The sequence below is a fragment of the Corvus cornix genome, chromosome 2, assembly GCF_000738735.6.
Source record: "Corvus cornix cornix isolate S_Up_H32 chromosome 2, ASM73873v5, whole genome shotgun sequence".
Classification (NCBI taxonomy): Eukaryota; Metazoa; Chordata; class Aves; order Passeriformes; family Corvidae; genus Corvus; species Corvus cornix.
In genome coordinates, this window is record NC_046333.1 from 31,783,622 (window position 1) to 31,797,585 (window position 13,964).

At 40.4% G+C, this 13,964-nt stretch overlaps 1 protein-coding gene across 4 annotated transcripts in view; it reads left to right on the plus strand.

Annotated features, from left to right (window-relative positions):
• Positions 1 to 13,964, plus strand: part of ELMO1 (engulfment and cell motility 1) — a 305,196-nt gene that overhangs the window by 198,167 nt on the left and 93,065 nt on the right. For all 4 annotated transcript variants that reach the window (XM_039548679.1, XM_039548678.1, XM_039548680.1 and 1 more), the window contains one exon: positions 3,026 to 3,162. In XM_039548679.1, coding sequence (XP_039404613.1) covers positions 3,026 to 3,162 — 137 coding nt within the window. The remainder of the gene's footprint in view (positions 1 to 3,025; positions 3,163 to 13,964) is intronic.

The following is a 13,964-nucleotide window of genomic DNA, read 5'->3' on the forward strand; positions in this document are numbered from 1 at the left end:
GAATAATCATGATGATTTGTGTCCCCACATTGCAGCCATGTGGATGTTTTTATGTGGTTGTAAATGTGATTGGTCCCTGCTTGTGAAAAGGATGGTTAGAAAGTGCTGGGCTTAAGGGCCAGAATTTTGCACGCAGCACTCTTATGCAGAAGGTCTCCAAATTTTACTAAGGCTAGACCTCTGTTTCAGTTTAGAACTAGTCAAATTTCAATTTAGTGGAAAAATAAATTCAAGACGTTTTTAATTAGTAAAACTGAGCAGCCTCTAAGTTTGCTCACTGTGCACAGAGAGGCAGTGCTGTGATATCGGAGATGCCTTGGGGCTGGAGAGTGTGGGCAAAGACAGCAGTTTGTAACTCAGTCTTACTTTGGTCTCAACACAGTAGCAACAACAGCATCACCTTTTCCTTCATCCTCATCTCACTTGCCAAAAAGAGAAGGAAAGTATTGAAACAAGGGTTATCCTTCATTGGATATTTAAACACTCTGAGCAGGACATAGATTTAACTAGAGCTGCAGCATGAAGGTTTTTCCATTGAATTCTATTGTTTTGTATTAATGTGGATAGAATTTTCGAGGCATACAAAAATCTACTGCTGAAGCAGACTGGATTTCTTTCTTTTCTCTGCTATCTGGATGATGTTGGGAATTTTGGAGAAGCTGTTTATCATTTGGTTTCAAATTATTCCTAAGATCTGTTTTGTGCTTTAAGACATTTATCCTGCTTTCTAACAGGCCCACCTTTCTCCATTTATATCAGTAACAGTGATTTTTACTCTTTCATTTTGAGACTGAAAGGCATAAAACACCATACATTGCCTACTTATAAAATAAGGTGGGGAGAGGTGGCATCTCCAATTCTGCATGCAGAACAGTCAGCATAGTAGATACAGTTTGAGGGTGATTATCATAAGGAGCATGAGTTAGAACCGATGATCAATTTTCTGAGAATCCCTAGCCTTTCCATTAATTTTGATTTATTGATTTTTATGAGCAGGAGCAGTGAGAAGCTCAGGCTTTGAGGAGGATCAGAAAGGCCAGTGTGTGTCGAGGGTTATTGCCTTGTTTCGTGCTGTGATTTATACAGTGAAGGTACTGGCTGCATTCTTCTGTTATTTTATTTCTACTCATCATTATAGTATTTCATGACTTAAAGACAAGTGCCCTCTGAGAATCTGTTCTGTTGTGTCTCTGACATTATTACAGGCTGAAGGTCTGATTATTGGAAGTGCTGAGCCCTTGCAGCTCCAGCGGAATGAATGGAAGCTGAAGGTGCTCTGAAAAGCACGCCTGAGGCATTTTATTCTTTTAAAGGGATTGAGTTGTTCCTCATAAATATAGGTCCCTGCTTTGACTAATTCCCTCTTGACTGCAAATCCTTTGAAGTAAATGGAGTTTACTTGATTAGAATTAAACCTGTGCTCCAGATTCAACTCCCATCCTTGCCATGTAGCTGAAGAATTGATTAGATCTTAGTAAATCTAATGTTAAAATTAAGCTTCAAATTTACAATTAAACTTCAGAGTTTTGCTTTATAATTGGAATACTGCATGCTGGGAAAGATCAGAAACTTTTTTTTTTTTTGAGGGTTCAGGTGATTCTAAACACAATTTATGTTCCTACAGCAGAGCTGCTGGTGCAGCAGAGGTAACTAAACACACTGAAAGGACGGTTTTGTGGCTAGAAGAGGTACCAAGACCAAGTGTCTGCAGCTGGTGCAGAGTCAGCCTGCCTGAGCCATTTGCATCCTCCTGCCCAGAGTCTAATTTGTCCAGTTCCAGTGAGAGAAAGTGGGTGTCAGACAGTGATTCAGCCTCGGGAAAATGTGATTTATCCCAGTGCTTGATTATCCCAGTGCTTTATAATTCTGCTGTTCTTGGACAGGAGGAAGTTTGCCTAAGTAATGGCTGTTTGATCCTGAAGTAAGGAAAGATGATGCTTTTTAGGCATATGAGTGGCTGCTGGAAAAGTTCAAAGGCGCACTCATGAAGGGGTGAAAGCTGAAGCTGAGAGGATTGGGGACTAGGTATATAAAGAAAGATTATTCAGCTTGACTTTTTTCTTTGTCTTTTTAAGAACATAGATATGCAACCTAATGAAGTGGTCTTGCAAGTCATGGCAGAGTCTGAAGATTTTTTTCAGTCCTTGGCTAAAGGTCCTTCTCTGCTCAGGTTGCTCAGATGTGCCCAGAGGTCAGCATTGCTTCAGTCCTTAGTTTTTGAAAATTCATTCTTTGTTCAAGGAGAATCACAGCACACTCCTGCTTTTCCATTTTGGGATCGTCACTACAGTATTCCTTGATTTTTTTTTTTTCCCCCCTTAAAGCCAGTGTTTTATTAAAAATAAGGAAGTTTGGGGATTGTTTTTTGGTTTTGTTTGGTTGGTTTTTATTATGTCAGTCTCAGATAAGGGACAGATTATAGAAGGTCCATTGCTTTTGTTTCTGGTTATTTTCAAAGAACAAATTTAATCAGTTATATTCTCATCATTGTATCTGTCAACGTTTTTCTTGTTACCTCTGTACAATATGGTAGATCATCTCCTGTGTTAGCAGAGCTTCACATTTCAGTGTGTACATTGATCTAATCCTATTTTGTGAGTGATGGGCCCTGGTGTTTGGTACCCAGCAGGCAGGATGGAGCATGCTGTTAGCAGTGGGGAAGGCTCTTGTTTTGATGAGGAGAATTGTGCGTTTTCCCTTTGTCTCTCTGTCCCAGAGCAAGCAACAAAACTTGGCACAAACAAAAAACATTGAGAGAATATTCAGGCAAACAGGTTGTCACTTCCTCTTCTTGCTGTCAGTCTCCTAAAGACAGGGTCTATTCTGTGTTTTGTTGTCCTTAAGACTGTAGGCTGAGGCTGGCTTTTCTCTACAGTGTTTTGACATCCTTTGCTGCAAGAACTGGGATTTCACTCAAATACACTTTGCTTTCTAAATTTTGTGGCTGATTGTATTTTACATTTATTTTTTGAAGCTCCTGCCTGTACATGTTTTATTCCACCCCCCCTTGTTTTTCTGTTTTTAGCCAGTGAGACCTGCAACGATTTCCATCCCATGTTCTTCACCCATGACAGATCGTTTGAGGAGTTCTTCTGTATCTGCATTCAGCTTTTGAACAAGACATGGAAGGAAATGAGGGCAACTTCAGAGGACTTTAACAAGGCAAGAAAAAGGGTGGGGTGGGAATGACTGGGCAGAATGGTGAAACAAGGCCATATATTCTTCCCTAGAGGCACAGGGATTTACTAATTCCCATTCTGCTGAAAGCCTAGAGATTCATCCCTTTGGATGCTTTGCACATCGGAATGCCAGCATTTAGAAAGTGGTGGATAGAGGATGGGAGAGGTAAGGAGGTCTATAGACCTTTTTCAGTCATGTTGCACTGCAGACTATGAGACTAAAATCCTGGCTTGAGGGGAAATTCTGCCTTTTTATGTTAGCAATATTATGCTGAAGTGCTGCAGCCTCCAAGGTTGTAAATAATGCAGAGAGAGTACTGCAGTGATAATTTTGTGCATCCCTTTGATTTCATGTGAGCACTAAAGTGATAAAACATTCAAGAGTGGACACAATCATGACAGAGTGCTGTGCAGTTTAACCTGCTAAAACAAAAACAAAACCCAAAAACCCCAAACCAAATAAACAAAAACCAACAAACCAAACAAAAATCCAACCAAAACAAACAAACAAACCCACCCACAAACCCCAAAAACAACAACAACAAGCAAAATCAAAAAATCCAAAACCACCAAACCCTGAAAACCAGTGAAGTAATAATTCAACGAAAAACCTCCTCAGTAAGAATTCTGGAAGCTTCAGCCAATCTTCTGACCCTCAGAAAAGCTATAAAGAGCAGGTCTGTCTTAATGGTCCCTAGACATCCAATTTTTACCTAATTTACCATGAGGCTGAACAGTATCCCTGGCATTTTCTAAGAATGACAAACTCATGCTTTTGTGGCCAGCTGGCATCCTTATCTTCGTTGGGATCCTCTGACTAGACCTTGAGCCTCTCCCTGGGAGATGTTTGTTATAGAACTGTTGGTTTGGAGTGAAAAGTGAGACTGTTGCTCAATGTCAGCATGTGCCTTACAAGTGCTCTGACGTCACCAGACTTAAATGTTATGTGAGAGCTACTAGGAATGATCATGCCTGACTTGTAATTGGAACAGTCTATTATTGAAGTGCCCCAATGTCCATCTTCTACTGCAGAGTGAAGGTGAATTCTTAGGTCACAGTGAAGAATGACCTTTCTTGAGTTCTTCCAGGCAAGTTAGTTGGCAGCAGTACGCGAGTCCTGGCTAAAGAGAGAAAGGAAGTCCAAAATGCATGCTGTCGTAGCCAGATGACCTAGAGGCTTGTCCTTACATGGGATTTCTGACATGCTTCTCCTACCTAATGATCTAGGAACACAGAAGGAGCAAGAGCAAGATAATTCACTGAACAGTATAGTGTTGCTAAAATCAAGAGCTTAAAAAGCAACTTTATAAAGACTAGTTCATAATATGTGGTTGTTTTAAATAAATATATTAACAGCTGCCTATTACTTACAGGCCTTCTATCTCAGTAGAAGACGGATTTGTCTACATAATTTCCCACAACTTGACTTGACATATTATTAGTAATCCTAGGGAATTCAGAAAAAGAATGGTTCCATTTCTGGCACTGGCACAGGTCACCCTAAAAAGATAACAAAATAATTTACTTTGCAGTGTTAGGCATTGTTGTGGAGGTTTGTAGAAGATCAGGGAATTTTTTCTCTGATCTGACTAGTTTGCTACTTGTGTTTTCTGTTGCTGATAATCCTGTCACTTCACCTATCAGTTCTGTCAAGTCCAGCAAGATCGGCACTATGTCTTACTGCATGTGTCACTGAAGACATGGGCAATTCTTTACTCCACGGGGCAAACCTGAAACATTTGCCATTGGGCTACCACAGTTTTTGTCTGGTGGTGGCACTGTGCTGCATGATCCTGAACCCAGGATCTCTGCCTGCAGAAATCACTCTTGATTTTGTAACTGTTTCCGTAAAGGGGAGGGAATGCTAAGCTCTTGCGTCTCTCATTCCTAACACTTCTCTAATTATGTTTTGCTTATCTAAATCCTTTCTTAGAGTCATAAGGAGATTTTTGCGCTCTTATCCACTTCAAATGACATGTGGTGGTGATGTGCATTACTCAGCTGATAAGCGTCTGAAGGGATCTGTGAGTGAAGCAAACTGTGTTGTTGTGTGGGCTTGTGAAGCACTCGAGGGTTTGTGGGGGCTGAAACGTTATATAGTGGTACCCAAGGTTTACCCATCTGGCTGGTGGGTAACAGCTGCCAGTGCAGCCAATGGCTTTACCAAACTAAACACCACCATTTTTCATCCTTACCTGGCAAGAGGCTTTGGTGATCACAACATGTTAGTATTCTGCCTGCATCTTCCCTGTGTGCTCAGGGTACCCATTCTATGCAGCCACTTTTGAAAACTTTGCAGGCAAGGGCCACGTGGGCCCGGGGAGCATTCAGCCCATCCTTTCAGAAGTGAACGGGAAGAGAGCAGACCTCACAAGATGCAGTAATTTACTTGTGTGAAAAAAAAAAAATCCTTCATCTTTTCTTTGTGCTACTGTTTTTCAGTTTCAATAACTTGATTGTCATGGTAGTGTATGAAACACCACTTTGTTACGGTTTACCATCCACCTGCCTGATGGGGTCATTCATTTTATTCCTTTCTCCTTCCCTTCCTTCTCTAAAACCTCCAGAATAAAATTGGACACTCTCAGTATATTGATTGGTAACTCTTGAGACCTGGAGATTCTGCTAAAAAATCTAGACTGCTTGCTTTGATGTTTAATCATAATTAAAGAAAAGGAGCTTCTTAGTTTAATTTCAAACTTTTGATTAATCACAGTAGCTTGTGCATTGAGGGTCTGTAGGAGGTCTGTGTGCACATACAGAGAATTACTTCCTCCTCTCTTGAATTGGGGAATGACAGGCACTAAAAGAGGCGAGGTGACTGAATTTCCCCTCAGGTTTTAGTGCCTGTTCTCAAGGGTTCTTTAAGCCACATGTTAAGACTTCCTTTTGATGACAAAATGGCATACTGTGCCATCATGGTTCTTCAATTTATGTTTATATAGGTTTATTCCTTTTTAAAGTTTCAAAAATAATCAAACCAGCACTTGGTTGGAAGGATTTTATGGTGTTTTAGTGAAACATTTATGATCTCATGCTTTATCCAACTCTTATTCATTAAAAGAGACACGTTTTGTCAAGTCTTGCATGAGAAAAAGTCCTTTGATCTCTATGATGATAGTATGACACTGTCAGACCTAAACCCTTTTTTTTCAGTCCCTATATACTAGTAGATGTCTGAATAGAATAATTCAGACAGGCAGCTAAGCTTATAGTATGCCTTTGTAACATTTTAAGACATACATAATTCATGTTTTGTGAGCTTCCTAGAGAAATTAAGATGCAGTTGTATAGATAGACATGCAAGTGGCAACAATTCCATTTGAAACCTTTTTGTTTTTATTTGAGCCTACAGATTATCAAAGGACACTTTACAAGTTTCTCCAAAGTCATTTGTGAGCAGACAGCATGGTTTATGGCTTTGAAAATATAATCTAGTCTCCAAGCTTTACGTAGTTCTACATGTTTTATTAAAGCAGAAAGAAAGCATTGTGCATTGATTTTTGGAGTCAGTGCTGACTGTAGGAAAGCTGGCCTGAGTTATCTTACATCCAACATCTAGAAACCTTCATCAGCAGCCTGCCCATTTAAATTGGTGCCCATCAGTCAGATTTCCCTCATGGAGGGACCACCTACACTCTGTTCAGGGTAATCAGGCTCTGCTGCCACACAGACTGAGATGTACTTAAATTGGTTTGGGGTTTACTGTTTATTTTTAACACGATGGTAGGTGGAATGCAAAGTACCTGCCTGACATTAAAATTCCTCCCGTGGGGCCAAATGAAAGCATACTCCCAAAGGAAAATTTTTTGTTGATTCCCACTAAATGTACTTTAGTAAATGCACCTGGGTTGCCCTAATGTGGATTTACATTGCGATTGGTATCTCTTTAATGAACTTCTTGTAAAGTACACATATTGTTTCTTGGGATACAAGGAGACAGCAAGTAGGACATTGTATAGGGGACAAGATTATCCTCTTAACTCTGGTTTCCAGAGATTTCAGTCGGCTGCTTTTCGTAGGTTTGAAGTTCATATGCTAATACGAGGAAGGGTGAGCAAATGGATATTTTAATTGCAGCCATAGCTTGTCTTATAAAACCTGCAGAACAGAATGAGCAATTTGCTAATTCTGTACCTAGTGCCATCTTAAAAAAAACAGATTAAGAGTAAAAATAACTGCTTCCTGTCCCAGTGTGGAAGGAAAACGACAAAATTTTTTGACTTGGCTAGCAGACTGTTGAAGCTGCATTGTAGAGAATGGGCACAATGTGGCTACTTTTATTAGTATATTAATGTAGCTTTTGGTTTTTAGATGACCAAAAATTGCAACTCATAACAAGATGCAGATTATCATTCCAACATGGCTAAAGTTAAATAGGAGGAGGCAAAACTGAAAAAATTGTAAGTACTGTGATGTATGGTGCTTGAAAACAAAATCCACTGCATTCACTAAAACTACAGGTTTGAGAAATAGGAAAGTGGGATGAGGTTGGCTAATGATGCTGCCAGTGCATTTTTCTTGTTACTTAGAGATTCAGTTAATTTGGCCTCTGGACATGTGTTTGAGATCATCATGTTATAAAACATGAGCTTTTAAATGTTTCGTGAAAATGTATTTTGTAATAAGAATATATAATAATATTATATAATATAAAAGAAGAAGAAGAAGAAAATATTTTGTAATAAGAAAAATCTTCTCAGAAACCTCAAAAAACTGGTTTCAGCATTCAGCTAGCATCCATTTCACAGTGGCAGACCTGGTATCCTGAGTATCTGGCTATTTCAGGGACACGCCAAGCTGCAGCACCAGATCCCCCTGCAGCAGGGGGGTCTGCTCAGCAAGATGATAAAACATGTCACTGACAGGGATACACATAACAAACTGCCTTTGTGGTGATCAGAAGAGTAGACATTGTTCACAGCAGCAACAGATGCAAACAATAAATGCCCTACGTGAGTCCTGTAATTAAATAGCAAAGCAAACACGGAGGCATTTGATAACCACAAAAGATGTTTATGGCTCATGCTCAGACTCTGCGAACATTATTCCTTGCTCGCTGACAAGATAACAGAAAAGGTAACCAAGCATAACATAAAAATGAAAAATACCATTTCCTTCCTGGGTGGAGGTTGGGAAATGCCATGCCACAGGTTTCTCAGCTTCTCCAGTGTTGTCATGCTTTCAGCAGCTGTAGGGATGAGTAATTGTGTAAGGCTAGGTTCAAAGTATGGCTGAGTGTTCAAGGACAGGCTCTTAAAAAGCAAACTTGTGTGAGCAGTGGTTGGTGTGAAAACATGTGTGGTGGGCCAAACCCACTGTCAGATAATGTGAGTTACCCATGAGGAAGCAAAGGCCTAGGGGGTCATTTTGAAAGGGCCAGAGCAGCAATGTGGCAGAGGAGCTGTCACCAGCTTTGCTGGATCCACTGCTAACTGGGGAGACTCAAGGAGCACGTTGTCCATAGATCCTGTCCAAAATGCCCTCCTGCTGCAACCTTGTTGTCCTAATGCTAGTCCTTGCCATGGCAGCTTTGTGCCTGACCTGGAAGTGACCGGGCTTTGCCTCCCTCCTGTGGGAGTCACAGCTCCCCGGCATGCTCAAGTGATCCCCTCTAGTGCCACTAAAAATAGTCTGCACTTTTCTGCTCCTTGCAGGCTTGGCCTAGTCTTGATAAACCACACTTTACAGGAAGGAGGCAAAGGCACCCAGAGCTGAAGTGCCTTGGCAGTGAAGCAGCTGCAGGGTCAAAATCAGAACCAGGATGTCTGGCCACTGGCTCCAGCCTCCTCCATGACCCTGCCACAGATGTCGTAGCAGCTTCAGCCCCAAAGGGATGCTTTCCTCTCTCTGTGCTCCTCTTTCCCTCCATCCTGGTGCACAGGGAGGCTAGGAGAAGGATGGCAAATGGTAGCTTCAGAAAGTGAAAGAACCATTACGTCAAACAGGAGAAAAAATAATTCTGACAAACTTGAAAGTAAAATCCTTTGCTTAGTCTTTAGACCTGTCTATCACCTTCTCTTCAATTCAATGAAAGAAGAAAGGAAAGCGATGATAAATAGCTCTTCACAGATGCCCTCCAAAGCATTTTTGTTTTCTTATGGGTTTGAAGCAGATGAATTTAACTTCTTTTGGGAGAAGCTTTGGAAGGCTGTTCTGTTTGCATTTTACCGTTGGGAAATGCCGGGCTAGTGGAATGATTGCACCTCTCTGTTAGCTTTATTGCACCTTCCCCTGAGAATGCTTTGTTTATATCAGTCAGGGATATTGCAAATAAATTATTCTCACATAGAATGAATTCAGTATTCCCCAGGCTGGGGCAGATTAGCACAAATTAAATCCCACATTTTCACACCTGAGGCCAAAAGCACTTTATTAACTTTTATTGGAAACAGATAATTGCCATAAATATATTGTATCATTAATTGTGTAATGCACGAATTTATAAAAAATTTGTAGCAATTAACATTTTGAAAGTCCGCTGCATAGATTACAGACAAAATAAGACTTTTTAATTGAAGAAATTAGTCCCTTCAAATACAATAGGAATCTTACAGAAAGCATAATTTGGATGCAGAAGGATTGTCAGATCTATTTCATTATCAACCTCTTCCTTGAGAATGGTCTGCTTTAAGCAGTGCAATTTAATGTGACACAGAGAGCCTGTTTAAGACCTTTCCCTAGCATTTGGTCAATGTTCCCTCTATGCTTTTTGTGGCCTAGATATTCCAAATGTATGCCTTCATCAGCTGCTCATTTAGGAATGGCTCTGTTTGGTCTTCTCTGTCTCTGTGCATTTATCTCCACCTGTCAGATCTCCAAATGTGTCCCATAGCACTCATCTGCTGCTCCTGGCTGCAGGAACCTGAGATGGGGTATTTAAGATGCTGAAGATGCATCTTTCCACTTACTGAGGCATCGGTCTGTAAAAATCAGATTTAAGTATTCATACCCCAAAAATCGGGGCTGTCAAGCTCAAAAGAACTGCACAACAGTATCACATTTTTTAATCTAGATGGTTTCTTCCTTTTGAAAAATTTTCAGTCTGAACTAGCATTGTCAAGAATGCAAATACATTTTAAAAATTAATTTGTGAAAAGTAAGTACTTAGACTGCATAATGAAGCAGTCTAATTTGTCCTTTTTCTGCACTTTGTAGCTTATGAACTCCTTTTCTAGTTCAAAGACTTTTTTCATTTAAAATAGTATCTTTACTATTTTCTATCTTTGCCACAAGGCTTTGGAAGTCTTTAGTAATAGGGTCAGATCTAGTTATAGAAGAACGATCCTTCTCCAGTGATCACATACACAATAATTTCATGGAGGGCATAGCCTTAAAAGGAAAAGCATTTTCAAGCTTGATTTCTCCCATTTACATGCCAGGATGGATGGACCAACAAAGAGATGGTTTCTTCAAGCCAAAAGCAAGGAAAGGAAAGGATGTTTCAACAAAACATCTGTTATTTAAAACAAGAAAAAAGGAAAAGAGTATTTTAGTGTAATCCATTCCTTGGCCAGCAGCTTGTCTTGTCCTTTCCACAGTGATGAAAGCCTCTGTTGGTCTCAGCAGTAGAATCTCTTATTTGTAGAAAATCTAGCCATCATTGGCAGAAGGGATTTTATCCCCCAGATTTTTAGTGAAGTCTGTGTGTTACTGTAGAACACATACAGGTCTGTGTAACACCCCGGAGATGATAATTTTTTAAAACTGCTGGTACTTCATACTTTCAAAGCACTCTTCATTTTCATCTCTGTGGGTGCTGATCAAACCAATAAACTTCTCAGCCTTCAAAAAGATGATTGAGTGGAAAGTCTGATAACCAGAGGAGAAACACTGAGTGTAGGTTATCTGTGCTAACAGCTCTTTTTCTACTCCACATAAACCTTTTGCACCGGAAAAAAAATGCCTCACTTGCATGTAGAATGTGTTAGCTGTGAAGGGAAATGATATAACCTAACTGGAACTGTCACCAAAACAGCATATTTTGTGATATTGCCCCTGTCATTCCTGTCTAAAAGTGTGGATAATAATCAGATCCCAGGAACCTCTCTTGTCTGTGTATTTTTATTTATTCTTTCTAGGATATGTTTTTGTAGTACAGTTAAATCAGAGGTGCATGGCATATGGCTTTTTGCTGCATGAATTGCTGCTGATGTGAATGTCAGTGGGCATATAATACCAGATTTTCATTTTGTGAATCACAATCCATGGAATTCAGCCTGAGAGCTCCCCAGACTACAGGCCTTATTATAGGCAAATAAAAAAGGGAAGGAAGGGGGGAGAGGTGATGTCTCAGATATTTTGTTTCAGTTGAAATGAGTTTATAATGATGAATGATGCAGCTGACAATGAGATTTTTATAGCCTCTCTTGGAGTAGCAGAAGAGCTTGTGTTATTGTTGGTTTGCTTTAAGTAATTGTAATCTAAATAGCACTGTGGTTGAAAAGAGCAGCAGAAATCTTTCATATGTGTCTCATAAGCAAAGCCGGGGTGCTTATTTGTTTTTTGTCTCATCTGTCCTTACACAAATGTCCTTCATTGTTTGCAGCTTACATCTCGCGTATTGTCTTGATCGAGTATGTCAGTCACCATTAAAGAGGCGTTTGCCAGTCAGTCGCTGCTGCTGCCTGTCTCTATTTTTAGCACATGAGGTAACTGGCCAGCATCTGACAAGCTGAGCCTGCTACCCGATGCACCAGTGTAAATTAAGGTTGGCTGTGATAGAGGCAGATGGGAGGGAGGGCTGCTGGAAGGCGGCGTGAGAGGAGAGGATGGTGTGTGGGTGCAGATGGGCTCTCCTCTCCCCTCCCCACACCAGCTATCTCAGTCCATATCCACACCATGCACACTGGGCTGACACAGGTACCTGCCTCTGCTGGCTCCTGTAGTTACCTTTATTAGGCTAATCACAGGTTAAACTGGGCCTTGGTGCACTAATGTGAACTGTCCTCAAGTTCCCAGACACTGGATGAGAGGGAAAATGGAGGAGGTGAGGGGTTTAGCATGTACTTTCTGCAGGAAGTGTTAGGTTTTGCCCCAGAGAGTATTTGGCCTTGAGACCACAGCAGAGGCAGTTGTTATTTGGGATGGTGGTGAAGCTGAGACATGTGAACTTGGGTTCTGCCACTTTTTGCCTGAGAGCTAGATAGCTTACTGGGGGATGGAAGGTGTTGTGTGTCCCTCTGAAAGTGGTAAGGCTCTTTTTTCTTAGCCTTTTCCCCTCTTCACTGTGGATTTGAATAGTATGCAAAAAATGTTGTGGATCTACTGATGACTAAAATGTAATTTATTGAGGGGCTCCATTCCAGTTCCTAAAGTTGCCTTCATATGTTGGTCATGGTAAGCAGAGAAACAAGGCCCTCAGTAATACTGACACTAATTCTCCAGAAAGCTGAGGAGAATCACCTAAACAGCTGAGCACAGGAAGGGAGACAGATTTGATACCATGAAAGTATATTAACCCAAACACCAGAGAGAGGTGAAGGAACAAATACCAGAATCCTTGAAAAAGACATTTGTGTAGATGATTAAAGGTGTTGCCATGTCAGCTGAATGATATGTCAGCTGAATATTTGTGCCATGGCCATGAAATTGAAATGCTCAAGAACCAATCCTTCCATCAAGAATGTCAAGTCTGCTTCTAGAAGATGTGTGTGAAAGCATCTGGAGAAACAGTTTCCACACATGCTTTGAATTTTATGGTAATTTTTTTCTCTGGAGGGGTGTCTTCAGGTTTCAAGCATCAGTTTTCTGTCTTAGGGAAACTGACTGATGCTAATTGTGTTGCTGATAAGAGAACCTCAGCAGCAAGAACTTAAAAACTGCAGTTCTGTCCATTTTGCTTGAATAGTACATGCTGCCTAGAGCTTTTTGTTGTACTTAACCAAGAGCTCAAAGGAAACCACAGATCTCATCACATCATTGTTACATTGTCAGCCTCTTCAGAAGCAATTGACCAGCCCTTCATAGTGAAAATAACGTCTCTAAAGTCACCAAGTGGAAAAATGAAACATCCTTGCTTTTGTAAAATCAGATGTGTGAGATAAAGAATGTAATCTCATAGCTGTCAAGATTTTCAGATTCCTTCCAAGAACTCATTTTTATGTAAGCTAGGGATCTGGAAATTGCTAAAGGACTGTTTCCTTCCCTAGGGATCTGGAAGTTGTTAAAGGGCTGTTTCCTTCCCAGTGATTTTCTTTTTTGGTCTGATTGTCATATAACTGATACTCCTGCATTTTAAGACCTATATGTGATTTTTTTAAAAGCTAGTTACTGGAGGTAGAAATCTTACTGAATTTCTCTCTCAGTTTTAAGTGAAGTTTCCTCTAGCTTCTCTCCCTGTTCAGTACTCCAATCTTCAATACAATTTATTCCCCCAGACTTTCTTTCTGCCTGTCCTCTTTCCTTGGAATAATGGCATGGCTCATAGTACTTCCACCTGCCTTGTTAATGGCTTTTCTCACTTTCTAGCTGGAGACACCCACTGACTACTTTGGACAGCCACATCCATCAAGACATCAGAATAGATCCTTTCAGGTCATAGAATATTGGAAGCCAGTTTTTGGACCCAGGATGGGTGTTACTGGCAGCTATGTATTTTCAGCAGTAGTAGAAATCTGAGGGCCACTGTTAAAATTGTAAAGTACAAAATTACATGCACACGTGTTTCTTATTCCTAAAAATTGATCTGTATGGACAAAAAAGTCTTACCTCAGAAGTAGTGGTATAAATACAACATTTAATAATGATGGCAGAGAACAGGATATTCTTTTATCTAGCTGAATT